At 32.4% G+C, this 23,197-nt stretch overlaps 1 protein-coding gene and 1 non-coding gene across 2 annotated transcripts; both read left to right on the forward strand.

Moving 5' to 3' along the window:
* Window positions 1-18,547: 18,547 nt before the first annotated feature.
* Trnag-gcc lies at window positions 18,548-18,618 on the forward strand. The gene has a single exon. It is a non-coding gene; the product is annotated as a tRNA-Gly (tRNA).
* Window positions 18,619-20,749: 2,131 nt separating this feature from the next.
* LOC6034517 (aldo-keto reductase family 1 member B1) lies at window positions 20,750-21,767 on the forward strand. The gene is made up of 3 exons (XM_038256839.1): window positions 20,750-20,825; window positions 20,878-21,045; window positions 21,099-21,767. The coding sequence occupies exons 1-3, from the start codon at window positions 20,751-20,753 to the stop codon at window positions 21,753-21,755; spliced, it is 900 nt and encodes a 299-aa protein (XP_038112767.1). The 5' UTR covers window position 20,750; the 3' UTR covers window positions 21,756-21,767.
* Window positions 21,768-23,197: the final 1,430 nt, after the last annotated feature.

The raw sequence follows: 23,197 nt of genomic DNA on the forward strand, positions 1-23,197 counted from the left end.
CAACTGCCTACCAGCGACTCCACCGAGGCAGGACCCAGGGAGACGACTCCTACACCTGGACTGAGCTAACGACCTAACCTTTTTTAGGTTAGTCCGGGACCAACATTTACTTCCCTTCCGACGGAAGGCGTGATCAGACAAATCTCGTCTCGAAAAATGCCACCGGGACCGTCTGGGATCGAACCCAGGCCGACTGGGTGAGAGGCAATCACGCTTACCCCTACACCGCGGTCCCTGTTATGTACCGTAAACTGGGGTCAATCGGGACAAATGGGGTGAATTTGGACAGCAGTTTTAACCATGTTATAGCACAGTATTTTGATTTTTCTGGTTAGAACAGACTCTGGCCAACAAAATGTGTACATCCATTTCCAAATTTAAAAGCTTTAAGTGCTCTAAAAACTGCTGTCCCTTTTCAGACTGTAGTCCCGATTCACCCCAGATTACGGTACCTGGAATTCTTGAAATTTCCGAAATATTGAAAATACTTGATCTGCCCCTGTTCACATAAATGCCTACATGCATTGTCACCCAGCAGTCAAAATAATGGAAAATCGAGTCTGGATTGTACTTTTTCCTTGAAATAATACTCCTCTCCATGCGAATAATTGTCTCTTACATAACATACCTTAACCACGCGAACATGCCCCTGAGGCCAAACTGTCGACAAACTAAAAAGGCTTTTGATAAATTCAATCACACTAATCATTTTATTTTCTCTCTGAAAATCAACACGCACACCAAATCCACCAACCAGCTGGCCAGCACGTCAAAACACGTCTGATTTCCCAAGCGTTACTGGTCGACTTCGAAAAAGTAACGCAATCTATTGGCTTTAAACAAGGATCACAAGTTCGTGAACTAGTTCATAACTCCATGAAGGGCATATCATGATTTCATGATTTTTGTACCATGATTTCATGAATTTGTTCACGTTTCCACGAACACGTTTGTTTGCTAAATTCGTGATTTTTTGTTCATGGCTACGGGAACGCTTTTTTTTGCGTGTGTCGTAAATTTTCATCGGTCCAGATGTTGCCGGCTGTTTGGGGGATCCTCGCTCGCTGTTGGCTGTGGGTGGGTGCTTTTTGGGGGAGGTAGGAAAGGAGAAGGATTTTATTGCCCAACGATTACGATTATTGCTGATGGCGCTGCGGTAGTTCAACTGTGCCGACAGGCGGGCAGAATTTTATGAACAGATTTTCATTGGGTGGTGTGGATTAGATGTTTCTTGTTTTATAGAGATCAATTGATTTGTTTTCACACGATGATCGAGAGTGTTGATTTATTGCGTGTTGTGGAATTGTGTTCCAAAAAATCATTAAGATATCATGTATTGAAGCATTTGAAGAGTTTTGCTCTATTTTTGGTTAAATGGAATGCTGTTGTGTTTATCTTTTTATTTAAGTAATTCTGCGTTTTAATGTTCAGCTAAATTTTTTCGTCATTGTATCGAATTTTAAAGTGTAGTTTGTATGCAAAAACAGTTAATTTTCGTGTGATTAAAAATAACAAAACTATGACAATTTGAGTCAAGTTAAAATCTCGATACTAGTTTTTCCTTCAATTGTACATTACGATATTTGTAATGTTCCAAAACTGGATGATGTAGGATTTTAGCTTGAGTCGGATAAAGTTTTCATTAAAGTTTTCAGAAAAAAAATCACAAATAAGACGCTTGCGCATTATGCAAAACATAACGGAAAATATGAAACATTTCCCACACATTTTGCTTGAAAGGAAAGAAAATTTATCGCGCATGCCTACTGAGATTTTCCACAAGAAAGCTTTCCGTGGAATTTTTCCTACTTGGATGGCGTTGCCAACAGATGGCACTGTGAGTTTTATGAACCGCTCTCGTTGATGCATTTTTGAAAAATCAACAGGTGCGAAAAATGTGTCCCATTTGTGATCAATTATTTTTAGAAAAAAAAAAAAAAAAAACGCATACCTGAGCACCTACAATGCACCGTGTGTTTCAATGGAGGGGAATAGTTATTACAGGATTTTGAGAAGTGGTTTTGTTTCATATCTGGTTGAAGTCTTAGTTATGCAATACTTAATTTACTTAATATACTTAATTTTGATAGTAATTATTTTTTTCTGGTATCAATGATGAATTGATAAGTGATATTATCAATTGTTATAGATTTCTTTATGATTGAACTACCTTCCACGAGGAAATCCAATTCGCTTCTGCGGGAAGGCTAATTAAAAATAAGCTAATTTCAGTGCTAAGTTTGCCCATATTTAGACGACGGTCGCGTACGTCTGTGTTGAACATAGTATTGTTTTCAAAGGGTACTTTCGTTTCACTATTTATTCAGATAGTTTCCCGGCCAGGTTCGGCAAGCGATTCCCAGGTTCTAACCACCGGGGACCACCAGACAGACAATAAAATACGTTGGTTTTTCATAATAAAACGATGGCGAGGGACAAATTATAGTGATACTCGCTAAAAATAAGTTTTTGTTTTGTTGTCGCGGTTTTAAGCTAGAAGAGTCAGACCAACCGACGTCGGTGACGATGACGATGCCGCTGCGAGGTGGGAAAACTTGCACGACGACGTCGAAAAACTGGGAAAAACGGCCACTTGTGGGAAGCATGTAAATTTTAGCTTGAAATAAACACAATGTTGCCCACTGTGACTGCGAGTAATGGTAAAACATGTGTTTTTAAAGAAAATGGAATTTCAAAATTTATTTGGACTGAAACTTATTCGATATCCACATTTACTAGAAGTGATTACAATATCCTTAAAATATAGGATGAGTGTAACTAAAAATTAAGAAATTTGTATTTGAAAAACCTTTTCAACAATCAGATCAACTGCAATCAAAAAATTGTGAATAACAACCTTGCAAAACCATATTCCATCCAACTATTCGAACAAAATATCTATAGAAGAAAATTATAAACTTTCTAGGCTGACACATTTTTAAATTTAAAAAAAGACAATTTTACCAAAAATTACCCTTCAAATGGCTTTAGCTCGAACTGTTGGCCTTTTTCAAAACTGTTTTTTCAAAGCTATCCAGAAATATATTTTTTTAGTCTTAGCCTAATCTGGCTGAAAAATCTTCCTACATCCATGATATATCTCAAGGTACAATTAAAACATGCACGTATCCTGATTTTCATTTAAATCTTCTCTGTTCAAGACACAATTATTTTTTTTCATATATATTTTGAATGGACAGTTTCTTAATTTGTATGAAGACGAATAATTGGATACCATGTTGCAAACTTCTTTATACATAATGAAATGATAAATCAAGTTTGGGTCATTCCAATTGTCGGTTTTCCCGTAAGTGCTCGTCCAAAGGGTTAACAATGCATTTTAAAACTTAAAGCGCAAAATTTTCATATCTGGCAACACTGCACGTAAATTTTGAGCACGCCATTCGATTCTACGTCAAAAAATCTTCAAATGTGCATACCCAAAAGTTCACTTTTTGTAAACATTTTAAGCATTTTAAAAATTAGGTTTTTCAAAAATCTCAGAAAAAGAGGGGGGTGCTACGGGCAAAAACAACCCCCATGCCAAATATGAGCTGATTTGGTGGAGGTCGATGTTGGACGCGTGGTCACTTGGGAAGGAATGACCCGTTTACTAAAGTAAAAAAAAAGGTTTAAATAAGAAAAATAAAAAAAAACTTTTTTTGTTTAAGTTTCAGCACTGCTCTAATTCAATCCAAGACAGTCACTGATTCACAGAAGATCAAAGACAGCGTAACGTTTATTTGAAATCTTGTGTGTGCTCAATTGCGCATGCCTACTATAACTGCAATAATTCATCTGACGTATTCCCACTTTTATTCGGTCTGTTTTGATGTTACTGAAAAGTCAGTCTCTCGTCATATCGGAGCTCAAATTATTAATCCTTATTGCGGGAATTATCCTTCAAATCATGTCCTTCCACCAGGAAATTGAATTCGCTGCTGCAGAAGGTGCACTAAAAATAACATTAAAGCGAATTATATAATGAAATGCATCCTGAAATCCTATTCAAGACTGCTTTTCCACTGTTCTAACAGTGATTCAGATGCTTTTCCGAACCAGATGCGTTAGCAATCCGTAGACGAAATTTTCTGTAGGGAATAGTACAGTCGAACTTCGTTGATGACTGTTTGCTGCTGCAATTGCACACAAAAACATTAAAATTCAATTTAAATTTCACATATGTTGTGTAGTTGCACTCATAAAATTATATACAGAGGTATAGGAGGAAAATTGTTTGTGGCGACTACCAAAATAGAAAAAAAATCACAGCTCAAGAAGATAAAATAAGCACAGCGACCACTTTTCTTGAGTAAACGTCGTGACGAGTAAACATATTATTGTGGACACGAATGCAAGACCCCGACGTTGTGGCCACGCGCTAGACTCACATTCGTTCGCCTGCAACATGGAAATCATAGTTGACGTATGGCAGTTGGCCTACTCGACGTTGGGTTGAGTAGGAAACCTCATCACGCGCCTACTTGGAGGGATAAAAATAAACAAAACGATCCTGAGTGGGCTATGCCACACCCAGGGGAGGCAGAGATCTTGCAAGTTTATGTTGCACAGCTGCTGACGTTCAACAATAGTAAGCATGCGTAATAGCGTGTTTGCGCGCGCAGGAAAATTACCCTCAGCGAGGAAATCTAATTCACTGGTGGCTGAGGGTTGGCTAAAAATATGTTTTCAGTATAACGTATAGCATACAGAATAACTGAAATCACAAATAATTAAAGAGAACGAGCGGGATACTCGCCGGCAAATTCAACTCAAGACGCTCTGTTCAGTTAGCGATAGCCAGGTTGCTTCGGTGGTATCCTCGGAAGGTGTGATTTTTCATTAAGATACCAACACAAATGACCAACCGATGATGGTGACTTAAGGTGCTACTTATCTTGGAGAGGTTCCACACTTTGGACGACACAGGTGAATCATCACACCGCCGCCATGTAAACATACACACTGCCGAACAAATACCTGTTTCTTCTTGAATGACTTATCAAATGTTTGATCAATCACAGGTGAGAACAGGCAGAGGAGGAACACGTGTGGGGTGTTGTTAGTGGGGGACGGTTTATTTTGGTTATTTATAATCTAGTCACGATGAGGTTGGATTGGAAGACAAATATAAACAGTGAGATTTGATATGTGAGCTGAAAAGAGCCCAAAAGTTTCAAATGATTCTAGAGATATTTGAATAAAATGCCTGAGACATTTATCAGTTCATGATTTGTATTTTTCAATTATTAAACACATTTTGTCGTCAGTCTCAATGATTGCTAAGGGTAAGGCTCACGCCTTAGTTCATCCTTTTATAACTTCTACGTGAGCGATATCGATGATTGCTTGGCCGAAGACTGCACCCTTATATACAGTACGCAGATGACGCAGTGGTTTCAATCGCTGCCAAGAAAGAAGTCGATCTGCTAGAACCCTTGCAAGATACCCTGAACAACTTGACCCATTGGTCATCGTGGGAGTGGAGCCCAAGCAGCACATAGCCTACAAGAACGCTGCGGTTTTCCGAGGCAGCGTGCGCTTCTGGATTGGCAAAGCCAATGGGACGACGACACCAAGGGACGTTGGATGTATTCCATACTACCTAAGGTGCAAAGAAAAGCCTGGTTCAAGAGGATGGACTTGACGCGTGGATTCATCAGAACGATGTCCCGCCTTATGTCGAACCATTACTCGTCCAAGGCTCATCTTTACCGTATCAACATGAGTGATACGAACTTATGCGACTGAGGGCAGGGTTATCAGGACATCGACCATCTCGTATGGGCGTGTCCGGATCACCACGTTCACAGAATTAAGTTGAAAGATACCCTCAGGGCCCGAGGAAGACCACCAGAAATCCCGAAGCGAGACGCGTTATCTACACGCAAAAAAGTCCGTTCCCGTAAACGTGAACAACGTACCATGAAAATAGGAAACAAAGCAAATTTTATGATAAGATTTTGCACCGTGAACAAATGCATGATTGCAACCGATTTCCATGAACGTTTGTTCACGAAAAACCGTAACGCCAGGTCTGGTTACGTTTTTCCTGATCTCGTATTCATAAACTTCGTTCATGGTAATGGGAAACAAATCATACATTTGTTCACGCTCATGCGAACAAAAAGCATGAATTTTTTCTTCGGGGGAATTTTGTGGGCGTTGCCACAGCTTTGAAACAGAGGCGAAGAACGTTCAGAAATCCTTATACGGAAAAGTGACAGTTGCAGGGTATCATTCAATTATTACGTGATGAACTATTTAATTTTGGCCCGGGTACGGATATATTTATCTGCAATCAGTTATTCGCATACCAAAATTAGATAATTTAACCGATTTTGGATTTTTTGGCCGCAGACGAAAGATACTAAGAACCTGCTTTATTGGAGCAATGCCGACGGAACCTGGTCCAACCTGGCCACTCCGGAACGGGTCACCGGTAACCGGTGACCATTTGGGGACACTTCGGAATTTGCAAGGAACCATGTCATGTGACATATCAAAATTCATCAAATTAAAAACTACGACCATTAAAAGTGATGCCAACGTCCTCTGGCCCAACCTGGCCACTCCGGAACGGGTCACCGGTAACCGGTGGCCACTTGGGGACACTTCGGAATTTTCAAGGAACCATGTCATGTGACATATTAAAATTCATCAAATCAAAAACTATGACCATTACAAGTGATGCCAACGTCCTCTGGTCCAAACTGGCCACTTCGGAACGGGCCACCGGTAACCGGTGGCCACTTGGGGACACTTCGGAAATTGCAAGGAACCATGTCATGTGACATATCAAAATTCATCAAATTAAAAACTATGACCATTGTAAGTGATGCCAACGTCCTCTGGACAAACCTGGCCACTCCGAAACGGGTCACCGGTAACCGGTGGCCACTTGGAGACACTTCGGAATTTGCAAGGAACCATGACATGTGACATATCAAAATTCATCAAATTAAAAACTATTACCATTACAAGTGATGCCAACGTTCTCTGGTCCAACCTAGCCACTTCGGAACGGGTCACCGGTAACCGGTGGCCATTTGGAGACACTTCGGAATTTGCAAGGAACCATGTCATGTGACATATTAAAATTCATCAAATTAAAAACTATGACCATTTTAAGTGGTGCCAACGTCCTCTGGCCCAACCTATCCACTTCGGAACGGGTCACCGGTAACCGGTGACCATTTGGGGACACTTCGGAATTTGCAAGGAACCATGTCATGTGACATATTAAAATTCATCAAATTAAAAACTATGACCATTTTAAGTGGTGCCAACGTCCTCTGGCCCAACCTATCCACTTCGGAACGGGTCACCGGTAACCGGTGACCATTTGGGGACACTTCGGAAATTGCAAGGAACCATGTCATGTGACATATCAAAATTCATCAAATCAAAAACTATGGCCATTTTAAGTGATGCCAACGTCCTCTGGCCCAACCTGGCCACTCCGGAACGGGTCACCGGTAACCGGTGGCCACTTGGGGATACTTCGGAATTTGCAAGGAACCATGTCATGTGACATATCAAAATTCATCAAATTAAAAACTATGACCATTACAAGTGATGCCAACGTTCTCTGGTCCAACCTATCCACTTCAAAACGGGTCACCGGTAACCGGTGACCATTTGGGGACACTTCGGAATTTGCAAGGAACCATGTCATGTGACATATCAAAATTCATCAAATTAAAAACTATGGCCATTACAAGTGATGCCAACGTCCTCTGGCCCAATCTGGCCACTCCGGAACGGGTCACCGGTAACCGGTGGCCACTCGGGGACACTTCGGAATTTTCAAGGAACCATGGCATGTGACATATCAAAATTCATCAAATCAAATGACCATTACAAGTGATGCCAACGTCCTCTGGTCCAACCTGGCCACTTCGGAACGGGTCACCGGTAACCGGTGGCCACTTGGGGACATTACGGAATTTACAAGGAACCATGGCATGTGACATATCAAAATTCATCAAAATAAAAACTATGACCATTTTATGTGATACCAACGTTCTCTGGTTCAACCTGGCCACTTCGGAACGGATCACCGGTAACCAGTGGCCATTTGGGGACACTTCGGAATTTGCAAGGAACCATGACATGTGACAAATCAAAATTCATCAAATTAAAAATTACGACCATTTAATGTAATGTCAACGAACCATACAAAAAAACAAAAATACAAAAATACAAAAATACAAAAATAAAAAAAATACAAAAATACAAAAATACAAAAATACAAACATACAAAAATACAAAAATACAAAAATACAAAAATACAAAAATACAAAAATACAAAAATACAAAAATACAAAAATACAAAAATACAAAAATACAAAAATACAAAAAAAAAAAATACAAAAATACAAAAATACAAAAATACAAAAATACAAAAATACAAAAATACAAAAATACAAAAATACAAAAATACAAAAATACAAAAATACAAAAATACAAAAATACAAAATACAAAAATACAAAAATACAAAAATACAAAAATACAAAATACAAAAATACAAAAATACAAAAATACAAAAATACAAAAATACAAAAATACAAAAATACAAAAATACAAAAATACAAAAAACAAAAATACAAAAATACAAAAATACAAAAATACAAAAATACAAAAATACAAAAATACAAAAATACAAAAATACAAAAATACAAAAATACAAAAATACAAAAATACAAAAATACAAAAATACAAAAATACAAAAATACAAAAATACAAAAATACAAAAATACAAAATACAAAAATACAAAAATACAAAAATACAAAAATACAAAAATACAAAAATACAAAAATACAAAAATACAAAAATACAAAAATACAAAAATACAAAAATACAAAAATACAAAATACAAAAATACAAAAATACAAAAATACAAAAATACAAAAATACAAAAATACAAAAATACAAAAATACAAAAATACAAAAATACAAAAATACAAAAATACAAAAATACAAAAATACAAAAATACAAAAATACAAAAATACAAAAATACAAAATACAAAAATACAAAAATACAAAAATACAAAAATACAAAAATACAAAAATACAAAAATACAAAAATACAAAAATACAAAAATACAAAAATACAAAAATACAAAAATACAAAAATACAAAAATACAAAAAAAAAAAATACAAAAATACAATACAAAAATACAAAAATACAAAAATACAAAAATACAAAAATACAAAAATACAAAAATACAAAAATACAAAATACAAAATACAAAAATACAAAAATACAAAAATACAAAAATACAAAAATACAAAAATACAAAAATACAAAATACAAAAATACAAAAATACAAAAATACAAAAATACAAAATACAAAATACAAAAATACAAAAATACAAAAATACAAAAATACAAAAATACAAAAATACAAAAATACAAAATACAAAATACAAAATACAAAAATACAAAAATACAAAAATACAAAAATACAAAAATACAAAATACAAAAATACAAAAATACAAAAATACAAAAATACAAAAATACAAAAATACAAAAATACAAAAATACAAAATACAAAAATACAAAATACAAAAATACAAAAATACAAAATACAAAAATACAAAAATACAAAAATACAAAAATACAAAAATACAAAAATACAAAAATACAAAAATACAAAAATACAAAAATACAAAAATACAAAAATACAAAAATACAAAAATACAAAAATACAAAAATACAAAAATACAAAAATACAAAAATACAAAAATACAAAAATACAAAAATACAAAATACAAAAATACAAAAATACAAAAATACAAAAATACAAAAATACAAAAATACAAAATACAAAAATACAAAAATACAAAAATACAAAAATACAAAATACAAAAATACAAAAATACAAAATACAAAAATACAAAAATACAAAATACAAAAATACAAAAATACAAAATACAAAAATACAAAAATACAAAAATACAAAATACAAAAATACAAAAATACAAAAATACAAAAATACAAAAATACAAAATACAAAAATACAAAAATACAAAAATACAAAAATACAAAAATACAAAAATACAAAATACAAAAATACAAAAATACAAAAATACAAAAATACAAAAATACAAAAATACAAAATACAAAAATACAAAAATACAAAAATACAAAAATACAAAAATACAAAAATACAAAAATACAAAATACAAAAATACAAAAATACAAAATACAAAATACAAAAATACAAAATACAAAAATACAAAAATACAAAAATACAAAAATACAAAAATACAAAAATACAAAAATACAAAAATACAAAATACAAAAATACAAAAATACAAAAATACAAAAATACAAAAATACAAAAATACAAAAATACAAAAATACAAAAATACAAAAATACAAAAATACAAAAATACAAAAATACAAAAATACAAAAATACAAAATACAAAAATACAAAAATACAAAAATACAAAATACAAAAATACAAAAATACAAAAATACAAAAATACAAAAATACAAAAATACAAAAATACAAAAATACAAAAATACAAAAATACAAAAATACAAAAATACAAAAATACAAAAATACAAAAATACAAAAATACAAAAATACAAAAATAAAAATAAAAACAAAAAAATACAAAAATACAAAAATACAAAATACAAAAATACAAAATAGCAATAAAAATAAAAAACAAAATACAAAAATATAAAAATACAAAAATACAAAAAATAAAAAATACAAAAATACAAAATACAAAAATACAAAATAAAAATATAAAAAAAAAAACAAAATACAAAATACAAAATACAAAAATACAAAAATACAAAAATACAAAAATACAAAAATACAAAAATACAAAAATACAAAATTACAAAAATACAAAAATACAAAAATACAAAAATACAAAAATACAAAAATATTCAAATATTTCAAATATTTCAAATATTTCAAATATTTCAAATATTTCAAATATTTCAAATATTTCAAATATTTCAAATATTTCAAATATTTCAAATATTTCAAATATTTCAAATATTTCAAATATTTCAAATATTTCAAATATTTCAAATATTTCAAATATTTCAAATATTTCAAATATTTCAAATATTTCAAATATTTCAAATATTTCAAATATTTCAAATATTTCAAATATTTCAAATATTTCAAATATTTCAAATATTTCAAATATTTCAAATATTTCAAATATTTCAAATATTTCAAATATTTCAAATATTTCAAATATTTCAAATATTTCAAATATTTCAAATATTTCAAATATTTCAAATATTTCAATTATTTCAAATATTTCAAATATTTCAAATATTTCAAATATTTCAAATATTTCAAATATTTCAAATATTTCAAATATTTCAAATATTTCAAATATTTCAAATATTTCAAATATTTCAAATATTTCAAATATTTCAAATATTTCAAATATTTCAAATATTTCAAATATTTCAAATATTTCAAATATTTCAAATATTTCAAATATTTCAAATATTTCAAATATTTCAAATATTTCAAATATTTCAAATATTTCAAATATTTCAAATATTTCAAATATTTCAAATATTTCAAATGTTTCAAATATTTCAAATATTTCAAATATTTCAAATGTTTCAAATATTTCAAATATTTCAAATATTTCAAATGTTTCAAATATTTCAAATGTTTCAAATGTTTCAAATATTTCAAATATTTCAAATATTTCAAATATTTCAAATATTTCAAATATTTCAAATATTTCAAATATTTCAAATATTTCAAATATTTCAAATATTTCAAATATTTCAAATATTTCAAATATTTCAAATATTTCAAATATTTCAAATATTTCAAATATTTCAAATATTTCAAATATTTCAAATATTTCAAATATTTCAAATATTTCAAATATTTCAAATATTTCAAATATTTCAAATATTTCAAATATTTCAAATATTTCAAATATTTCAAATATTTCAAATATTTCAAATATTTCAAATATTTCAAATATTTCAAATATTTCAAATATTTCAAATATTTCAAATATTTCAAATATTTCAAATATTTCAAATATTTCAAATATTTCAAATATTTCAAATATTTCAAATATTTCAAATATTTCAAATATTTCAAATATTTCAAATATTTCAAATATTTCAAATATTTCAAATATTTCAAATATTTCAAATATTTCAAATATTTCAAATATTTCAAATATTTCAAATATTTCAAATATTTCAAATATTTCAAATATTTCAAATATTTCAAATATTTCAAATATTTCAAATATTTCAATTATTTCAAATATTTCAAATATTTCAAATATTTCAAATATTTCAAATATTTCAAATATTTCAAATATTTCAAATATTTCAAATATTTCAAATATTTCAAATATTTCAAATATTTCAAATATTTCAAATATTTCAAATATTTCAAATATTTCAAATATTTCAAATATTTCAAATATTTCAATTATTTCAAATATTTCAAATATTTCAAATATTTCAAATATTTCAAATATTTCAAATATTTCAAATATTTCAAATATTTCAAATATTTCAAATATTTCAAATATTTCAAATATTTCAAATATTTCAAATATTTCAAATATTTCAAATATTTCAAATATTTCAAATATTTCAAATATTTCAAATATTTCAAATATTTCAAATGTTTCAAATATTTCAAATATTTCAAATATTTCAAATATTTCAAATGTTTCAAATATTTCAAATATTTCAAATATTTCAAATATTTCAAATATTTCAAATGTTTCAAATATTTCAAATATTTCAAATATTTCAAATATTTCTTTGATTTTGTATTTTTGTATTTTTGTATTTTTGTATTTTTGTATTTTGTATTTTTGTTTTTGTATTTTTGTATTTTTGTATTTTTGTATTTTTGTATTTGTATTTTTTATTTGTATTTTTGTATTTTTGTATTTTTTTTATTTTATTTTGTATTTTTTTTTGTATTTTTGTATTTTTGTATTTTGTATTTTTGTATTTTTTTATTTGCATTTTTGTATTTTTTATTTTATTTTTGTATTTTGTATTTTATTTTTGTATTTTTGTATTTTTATTTTTTGTATTTTTATTTTTTATTTTGTATTTTTGTATTTTTGTATTTTTGTATTTTTGTATTTTTGTATTTTTGTATTTTTGTATTTTTGTATTTTTGTATTTTTGTATTTTTGTATTTGAATATTTGAAATATTTGAAATATTTGAAATATTTGAAATATTTGAAATATTTGAAATATTTGAAATATTTGAAATATTTGAAATATTTGAAATATTTGAAATATTTGAAAAATTTGAAATATTTGAAATATTTGAAATATTTGAAATATTTGAAATATTTGAAATATTTGAAATATTTGAAATATTTGAAATATTTGAAATATTTGAAATATTTCAAATATTTCAAATATTTCTTTGATTTAAAAAAAATATAATTTTTATTTTATTTTTTTGAATGATTGCAACAACCACAACAACTCCCCCCCTTCCCTTGACCACGGCCAGAGCCGAGGGACAAAAACTTTGAAATTTTTTTTGCATCGGCCTTTCTTGAATTCTATAATTACTTGAAATGTTTGAATTACTGAAATTATTGAAAAAAACTTGAATACCCTGAATTACTTGAAATACATTACATGTACTTGAATTTATCGAAATGCCTATCCAACCCTAACGTTGCTTTTTACTTTACACAAAATTTCAACTTTTTCTTTGGAACGTGATTTTTCGCTAGATTCTCCCCTCCCCCAAAAAGCCACGTGCTTTATGCATGAGCCATTCTGGCCATTTCCCCCTGACGAAACTTACCTGGACTACCCGTCCCCAGAAGTCGAACGATCGAAAATTCACTCAACAAACACAAACATTTATTAGCAAAGAAAACTTCAAATCTCTCTAAAATTCAATACCCAAGCAAATTCCGCCAATCAGCTGGCCAGCACGTCAAAACATGTCTGTTTTGTTTCCAAGCGTTACGGTCGACTTTAAAAAAATAACGCAACTTTTCGGCTTTAAACAGGGATCACAACTTCGTGAACTAGTTCATAACTTCATAAAGTGCACATCATGATTTCATGATTTTCGTACCATGATTTCATGAATTTGTTCACGTTTCCATGAACACGCTTGTTTGCTAAATTCGTGATTTTTTGTTCATGGTTACGGGAACGCTTTTTTTTGCGTGTAAACTAGACCTTCATGTTCTCTATCCGATCTATCAGTTCCTCTCAGATTCCAATAAATCCATTTAGTTTTTCTTCAGTTACACGGAGAAAAAAGAGTTCCCAAAATCGTGAACAAGCGTTCATGAAAATGGGAACCACGAACAAAGTGTTCAAATCCCATGGTACGGTTTTGAAAAACATACCATGGCATTTGAACACTTTGTTCGTGGTTTCCATTTTCATGAACGCTTGTTCACGATTTTGGGAACTCTTTTTTCTTCGTGTAGTATAACTCGCCTTCACACAAAGCCGTCGTTTCTGATTTGCACCGAGGACATCAACATCTACATGTTCTAAACCCTGTTCCTTTTCCCAGGTGCTCGGTGATGGTATGTGCGGCCTTAAAGGTGTCTTAACTCGTAAGCGTTGTTATTTTTAAAGAATATATTTCAGGAAAGTATCGAGAGAACAATATATTATGTTTCAGAAATCATTTTCGGGTGTAAACATGATTTTTAAATCTTAAATAACTTATGCCATATTTTGAAAAAGGGTACCGTGTTTTTAAACATAAAAAAAATCATTCTCGTCCATTTCATAAAAGGAAATATTTTAAAAGTAAGATAAGAATTTTCTAAACAATTATCTTTTATAACATTTTTGTTCCAACTTCATTTTACTTTGTTATGAAATTGCAAAAAATTAAATGAAATTGTTATTTTTATGAGTGTTACTCATCCAGCCTACAATTTCCACATGACGATATCTTGGTAACTACTGAATCGTTTAGTAACGTTAAAAGTGAATACGTTAAAGTGAATAATTCTTGGACAGTTTTTATTTCAGAATTTTAGAATCACTTCCAAAAATTAAAAAGGGCCCTTTTAAAATGTTAGTCTTGGTTTAAAAAATTTTAAAATATTTTTTTCGAAGAGATCGGAAAATTTAACGAATGTTTCATATTTTAACATTGAAAATTGGACCATTAGTTGCGGAGATATCGACATTAGAAAATGGTGTGTTGTTCGGGTGGGACTTAAAAAACATCAGTTTTCCTGTTTTTAAACCTTTGCATGGCAATATCTCAGCAACTAAGGGTCGTAACAACAAAGTTCAAAAAAGCAAAATATGGAGAACTTTCTCAGCTTTTCAAAAATATTTTTTTCAAAGGTGGGCAAACATGTGCACTAATTAAAAAAAAAAATAAAAACGGAGACTATTTTCAAAATAGTCACCTAAAAATAGATTTAACTTGAAAACGGTGCACTTTATCAAAATTTCACTAAAGTACTTTTTGATTGCCAATTTAATGTTACATCAAAAATGAAGTTGAACCATTTTTGCGACCAAAATTTCTATTTTTTGAAAAAATCTGTATTGATTAAAAAAATCATAACTTGCTTAAAGATTTTTTGCGCAACCTGGACATTTCTGAAAAGTTGGCATTAGATGTCCTCTAAAACATATCAATAAATAAAAAAAAATAGTGTTTTTCTGCAAATCAAGTTTTAGTGACAAAAGTTAAATAAAAAATAACCAATTTTTTTTACCGTGTATCATTTTTTTCCAGTGTAGTCCATATCCATACCTACAACTTTGCGATAGACACCAAATCGATCAAAAAATTCCTTCAAAAGATACAGATTTTTGAATTTTCATGCATCATTTTTGTATGGCCAGCAGCCAAATTTGTATGGAAAATTATATGGACAAACTAATGATGCAAAATGACTTTTTTGGGCATACCGAAGGCACGAAAAAAGTTTCAGTCGGATTAAAAATTACAAAAATTAAAATTCAAGAAAAAAGACAGATTTCGTAGAGAATTGCTCAAATCGTAAAGAAAAATGCATAAAGCATTAAGACTGCATTCAGCATTAAAACTGTTTTTCAATGCTAATTAGGTTTTTTTTAGTCTTGGCCTAATCTGGATAAACAATCTCCCTACATCCATGATATATCTCAAGGTAAAATAAAAAAAAAACATGATCGAATCTCGATTTTCATTTAAAACTATGCTAAGGGTTAAGTTAGTCACAATCGACATTTTGTGATAAAAAGTTTCTTTAAACAATTGAAATTTCTTGCTCAAGACACAGTTTTTTCCATGTATCTTTTGAATGGACAGCTTCTTAATTTGAATGACGACGAACAATTGGATAAAATGATGCAAACTGGCTTCTTTGGAAATAACGAAATAATGGAATATGTTTAACGAAAGATCGAAGACAGCACTACATGTATTTGAAATCTTGTGTGTGCTCAATTGCGCATGCCTACTACGACTACATTATTTGTCGTGACGTATTTCCACTTTTAATCGGCATGTTTATATTACTGCGGGCGTTAATAATTAGAGTTCACGCGCGGTGATATGACCGCAAGATAATGGTCGCATGACAGCCGCATGACAACCGCAGAACAAATTTTTGGCTGTTGTCAAAGGTTGCCTTGAGTTTTCAGCTGACTTTTTGGAAAATATTCAAAACAAACCTAGTTGACAGCCAAATCAACGCAGAATTTCAGTTCAACTTGCTGATTTTTACACTGCGGTAGTTAGGCGGCAATAATCTCCTGTCTCTCACAGTGATGGGGAAACGTGATTTTATCTCGCAATAAGCAATATGGTACTGAAAAATAAATATCTTGTCACTTCGGAGCTCAAAATATTAATTTCGAAAATTAACCCTTCCACCAGGAAATTGAAATCGCTGCTGCAGAAGGTGCTCTATAAATAGCTTTCTCACGAAAAGATATAATGAAATGCTCACAGTGATTCAGATGCTTTGACGAACAAGATAAGTTAGCAATTCGAAGATGAAATTTTCTGTAGGAAATAGTACTGTCGAACTTCGTTGATGATTGTTTGCTAAAAATGAACTTTTCACATAAAGCTTGTAGACCCACCTTTATGTATACCTAACGACCTTTCCAAAGAGTCCATAATATTCAAGATCTGGCAACTCTGTCTGAAGTTATGACCACTTGAGTGATATTTATGTACTTTTTTAAGCCGGATCTCACTTACTTGTATGCAAACTACGCCAGGATCCATCATTTAACCTATCGTTGGATAGGAAATTGAAAGACCTTCCCACTGAGTTCAAAATATTGAAGATCTGGCAACCCTGTCTCAAGTTATGACCACTTAAGTGATAGCTATGTACCTTTTTGAAGCAGGGACTTATCGGTATCAATCATCCGACCCATCGTTGGTTAGGTCACTGAAAGACCTTTTCAACGAGTCTTAAATTGTAAAGATCTATGAGAATCTTTAGTTAGGAGTGGGGAAGACACTAGCCACATAGGTGGATTCAGTTAGTTTTTCATTTAAATTTTGAAGTCCTAGCTTGTTATTTAATTCATTTATTTATTTATTTGTTATTTGTTAAGTTAAAAGCACTATTTTTTTCTGCAAAATTAAACTCATTATAGAGCACAGAGGCATCGATGTATTAATTTTTAAAAATATTTCCTAATAAATGTTTTAATTGCTAAACATTTTTTTGCAGCACAATTCTCAATACTGTGATTATGATTATAATAAATAACGTCATAATTCGGAATCCGTACACTTAGTAGCAAATCATGTTTGTTTTAGTTGGCAAAAAGTAATGAAATAAGTAGGAAATGTATAAATATCGTCAGGATGTTGTATAAACAGTAAATTTTAAGAGAATGCATGCAGAAAACGTTTTTTCTAACCATTTTTCATCAGAATTTTAAAATAAAAATGACTTGTTGTGCTTTTTTGATTTTGATTGACCAAATCATTCAATGTTTTGCATAAAATTTTGCTATAATTTAAGAAAATAAGAACCATAATTTTCTGTTTTGCTTTCCCGATGCTTCGGATACCTATGAAATATTTCAGTGAAATGTTTCACGTTTTTTGTAAACTCATATTTTTATTTTATTTTATTGTTTTGGCATTGATTTCAGCGACCAAAAAGTTTGAAATGAAAGTTTATGTTAAAATTCATCAAGTAACACATTTTTGACAATTATTGTGCGAACTTATATTTAAATAATTGATAAAACAAGACGAGGTGTCTGTGAATTCGAATCATGACGTTACCCCGAGAAAAAAGTAAGCGGACGCTCAAGTGAATCAAAGAAACGGTTCCAATTTCCATGCTATAAAAGTTGTTTGCTGTTAAGGGGAAGACAAACGCTTGCTATCGTTGGATGTTGCATTCAATTTTATAGCAAGTGTTACGTTTGATGAGATAAAATTTTATTCGTATATTTTATTTTTTTTCATTGGCTTGTGAAAGTTTTGCACAGGCATCATTTTTTTTTTGAAAAAAAAATGTCAGTTTATACATTTAGCATAGCTGGGTTTCGTTTTAGCCAGCAATATTCACGAAGCATCGGTGGTTCAGTGGTAGAATGCTCGCCTGCCACGCGGGCGGCCCGGGTTCGATTCCCGGCCGATGCAACTTACTTTTTTTGCTGTAAATTCAATGTAATCTCACAAACAATAAATTTAATTCATCTTATTGATAGCGAAAATATGTTTTCACAACCCTCTTACCCTCGTAAGCGAATTATGAAAATTCGATTCCCGAAACCATTCACAAATCTGATTACGTTGCATTCATTGAAAAATGTCTGTTTGTTCGACCGGCTCTATTGTGCGGGATAATCGTCAAATTTCCCTGCTCGCAGCGGGACATATTTATTAGGCGAATGAATTTGGCGTCCCTCACCAAAGTAGGCCATCGTAAGCTGAGTGAGTGGTAGGGGAGGGGGTGTAATTTGTCTTTTTTTCTCCCGCGTGCAAAGTAGGCTGGAGACACACGCAAATTGAATCAATATTTTTATTTTATAAAGACGCTTGCTGTGCTCGCGAAAAACAGCGGAAATGAGTTTGCTGGGAAGGTGTGTACTGCGATTCGTTTTTTTTTCGTCATGGCTTGCTTAGCGGGAAGTAAATCAAAGATTTTCTTTTTTCTTCATTCGGAAAGGCTGGAACATCCTTTTTTTCTTCTCGCCATATGAAGGCAAAAACGGCGAATAAAGGTGGTGCTGATGAAGTCTGGTAATGACAAGTCCATTAACTTTTTTTCTAAAGTAAAGTAAATAGAAGAAAGTAACTTTCTCATTTCATCTGAGTTGATGACAAGCCGGTAGAAATTATAGATCTCTCGCTTGTCAGATTAAGGTAAAAGGTTACGCTGTGTGCAGTCCAGCGAGCAAAATCGGCTGTATTTCACTCACGAAATCCGCTTATGCAATTATGATTTGCCGTCACATTAGGGAGAGTTGGAACGGGGAAGAGTGACAATGAAGCGTTAACAAGTGTATGATTCTGGGCTCAAGAAATGAAGAGGCAAAAAAAAAAACGTCTAGATCATCATAATTCATAATCAGAATTTCGTTAAAATTAGATTCCATTCGTTGGCGTTGGCTGCTCCGGTCGCCGAAGAGAATTCACACGATTCAGCCTGGGACATTTTCCTAGCTTTTTCTGTGACAGGTCCCGAAGGCGGAAAAGACGGTTATTTCTGTCCATAAAGTCCCCATTCAGAATATACATTCATATACGACGTTCGGTTTGATTCCATGTAGTATGGGGCACATCTGCTGGGTTTTGGCTTTTGGTGACGCTGAAGATGATGTCGTTGCGTTATGTCGTTTCATATTTTTATTAGAATCTAATAATAACTGTGACGATGGAGGAAATGTGATATTGAAATAAAACATATAGATTAAGACTGACACATGTTCGGATTTTTTAATTGTCTCCTTCTTAAAAAAAAATACCGCATTTTATAAAACATGCAAAAATATACCGTTTTAAAATGTGATTGACATACCTCTAATAATATATGGACGACGAAAAAAAGAGAAACGCAAAACGTTACTTTTTCAAAACTTTTTTTTCGTAAAATCGCAATAACTCGTGAAGTTTATAAGCAAAGTCCTTATGTCTATATAATATTTGTAATTGTCTGCTTTACAACTTTGTAGAACATTGTTTTACTCTAAGAAATAACCCTGCAAAGTTAGGAAAAAAACACGAAATTTTAAAATATTTTTTTTTGAACAAAATGAAAAAAATGACCCTTCTGGGTCAATGTAGATTCGAAAAGTACATTAAATTTCCCATAGCATGACATGTTCCAAATTTTTTTACAGTCGAGTAACGGAAAAAGGAAGAATTTTTAAATTTTTTTATTGTTTTTTTTCGATGAAAAAAAACGTTTTTTCGGAATTCTGAGTACGCCAGGACAAAGTTTCACGCAAATCGAAAAGGGGTCGGGGCAACTGATGTGTGAGTTGGCGGAGAATTACCCATATTACATAATTTCAGAACATTTTTTTGTATTTTTTTGTGTAAACAAAATTTCATATTTTTTCAAAACGTTTTTTTTGTTGTTTTTGTGTTGTTGCAAGAATTCAAAAACTTAAAATAACTGTAAATGTCACAATCAGACAATGCACTATCAAAATCCAAACAATCATCGTTATCACATTAAGTGAAGCTCAGCCCATTTAATATTCATTATTGGTACGAATCACTTCTAGGTGCAGTTGCAATTCTACCTTCAATAAAGTAACTTCAAAATGCCTCGTTTCGCACCTACCGTAACATTAAATAATGGTCTAAAAATGCCCGTTTTGGGATTGGGAACCTGGCAGGTATAATTTAAATTTTAGCTAAAAAATCATTTCAATAACATTTTTCGCTCAGGCCCGCGAAGGTGATGCCGTGCAAGCGGTCAAAGCAGCCCTGGACGCCGGATATCGTCACATCGACACGGCCTACTTGTACGGAAACGAGAAGGAAGTGGGTCGGGCGATTCGCGATAAGATCGCAGAGGGCGTCATCAGGAGGGAGGATGTGTTCGTGACCACCAAGGTTTGCTTTGATTGTTTGGGAAGAGGTTTGTTTGAAAATGTTTTTTTTTTTAGTTGTGGAACACATTCCACGATCCAAAGCACGTTGAGGAGGCTTTCAATCGGTCCATGGCCAACTTGGATATTGGCTACGTTGATTTGTATTTGATGCACTGTCCGGTTAGCTTTAAGTTTGCCGGTTGGCAGGTCCAGAAGTCGGATCCTGTGGAGTTCACCGAGGTAGACATTGTGGACACGTACCGTGCCATGGAGAATTTGTTGGAAACAGGAAAAGTGAAAAGCATTGGAGTTTCGAACTTCAACAGCGAGCAGATAACGAGGATTGTAAACGAGTGCAATGTTCGACCCGTTACGAACCAAGTTGAGTGCAATCCGACCTTGAATCAACGGAAGCTAATTGAATTCTGCCGGAAGTTGGGGATCGCCATCACGGCGTACAGTCCGTTGGGTCGCCCTAATCAAAGTTCTGGAAATGAAAACAAATCCGCAATTGACGACCCTCGAGTTCTGGAGATTGCAAAGAAGTACAATAAATCTCCTGGGCAGATCATACTGAGATACCTGTTGGATATTGGAACCATTCCGATTCCGAAATCGGCCAACCCGGATCGACTTCGACAAAACATTGATTTGTTTGATTTTAAGCTGTCCGCAGAGGAAATCAAAACGATGGCGAACCACAAGTATTTCCCCTTCCATATCGACTTCTGAATAAAAGTTGGACACAATACTCCTTGAAAAAACGCCTGCTTCGACTGACGCTGAGCAAAGCTTATTAAATTATGAAGTTTGTCGTTCTCAAAAGAATTCAAGTTACTAGCAAAACTAAACTTCACACCACCAACAAACTTTTAATTAGTTTTCTCGCCTCAATACACCTCATCAAAAGTCATAAAACGTCACTTTCACACAAGTGTGGTGCCACCAGAATTCCATCATTACGGTTCGCATTATTTCCGCTGTGCTGGTGTAACATAGTTAGGCGAAAACTAATTTCCTAACAAATCTCCTTCCCTCCTGGTAGGGACCATTTTTGTATCGTTTTCCTTGTAGTACAACAATCCTTCATAAACCATCAAAAGGGGGAGAGATTAGGCGCCTCCGCTTCTTCGTGATCCTTTCTTGAGGAGGGGCGGCTCCGGGGTCACGGAAACAAATGCGAACAAATTGAATGCTAAATACTTCCTATTATGCTTTTTATTGTCACGATGACAAAACAAAAACATAGCTTCTGCTAGCTGCTACCGTCTGGATTTCTACCCTTTTTAGAAGGGGTGCTGAAGCGATTTTTTAAAAGGGGCTGAAACTCGCCTGCGCTCCGGGAAAACTCGTTACCAGGCAAACAGGAAATGACATATTCCGGAACGCAACGCTGAAAACACAGTTTGTTAACTTGCAGGTTCTAGATCTAGTGTGCACTGACGTGCGCCCTGCACTCTGCGTGACAGCGTGTAAATTAGATTTCCTTCCCATCAGAAATTCGTGTCAGCAGGGCCTACTGCGACGTAACCCTCGTTGTCCTGGTATTTTGCTACGGGGTTAGGGAAAACTAGGAGGTGTTCTATGCGTTTTTGACAGTTGTCGTCGCACGGGTAATTGAAACAATGAATTGCTCAGCAATTTCATGGCTAATTTGATTTACGCCTGCTTGGACGCCCCAATGTCTTGCGGCGACTCCGGAAGTTGGACGTTGAGGTTCGTGCTGGGGTAGATTTTTCTGTTTGCTCAGCACTCTACGGGGATTTGGACACCTGTTGAGTGTGTTTGATTGAGATTTAGTGGTGGAAATTATTCATAGGCTATTAGTGTTGGTCAGAGCAAACAATAAAAGCATTCTCTCGGCAGAGAGTAGTCGAGAAAATCTCAGAGCATAACTCCGAAATGTTAGCATAGGTCCGGGACGAATCTGTCGGCATTGTTGTGGATGAGAGGCGCGAAGGACACTCGAAAGTGACTTCAACGCCGGTCGTCGCAGTATGACAGGAATTTTAATGAGCGTTCTAGCTCTCCCTCCGCCGGAAATTGCAAGGCCTACTCCGTCAAAAACAACCATTGAAATAAGGTTTCCTTCAAAGAAATCGTCAGAATAAATTTGTTTCTTTTGTTGCAACGATTTTCATGAAATTAATTTCCATTTTCCTTTTGAAAGCTGC

Source organism: Culex quinquefasciatus, chromosome 2 (assembly GCF_015732765.1).
Source record: "Culex quinquefasciatus strain JHB chromosome 2, VPISU_Cqui_1.0_pri_paternal, whole genome shotgun sequence".
NCBI lineage: Eukaryota > Metazoa > Arthropoda > Insecta > Diptera > Culicidae > Culex > Culex quinquefasciatus.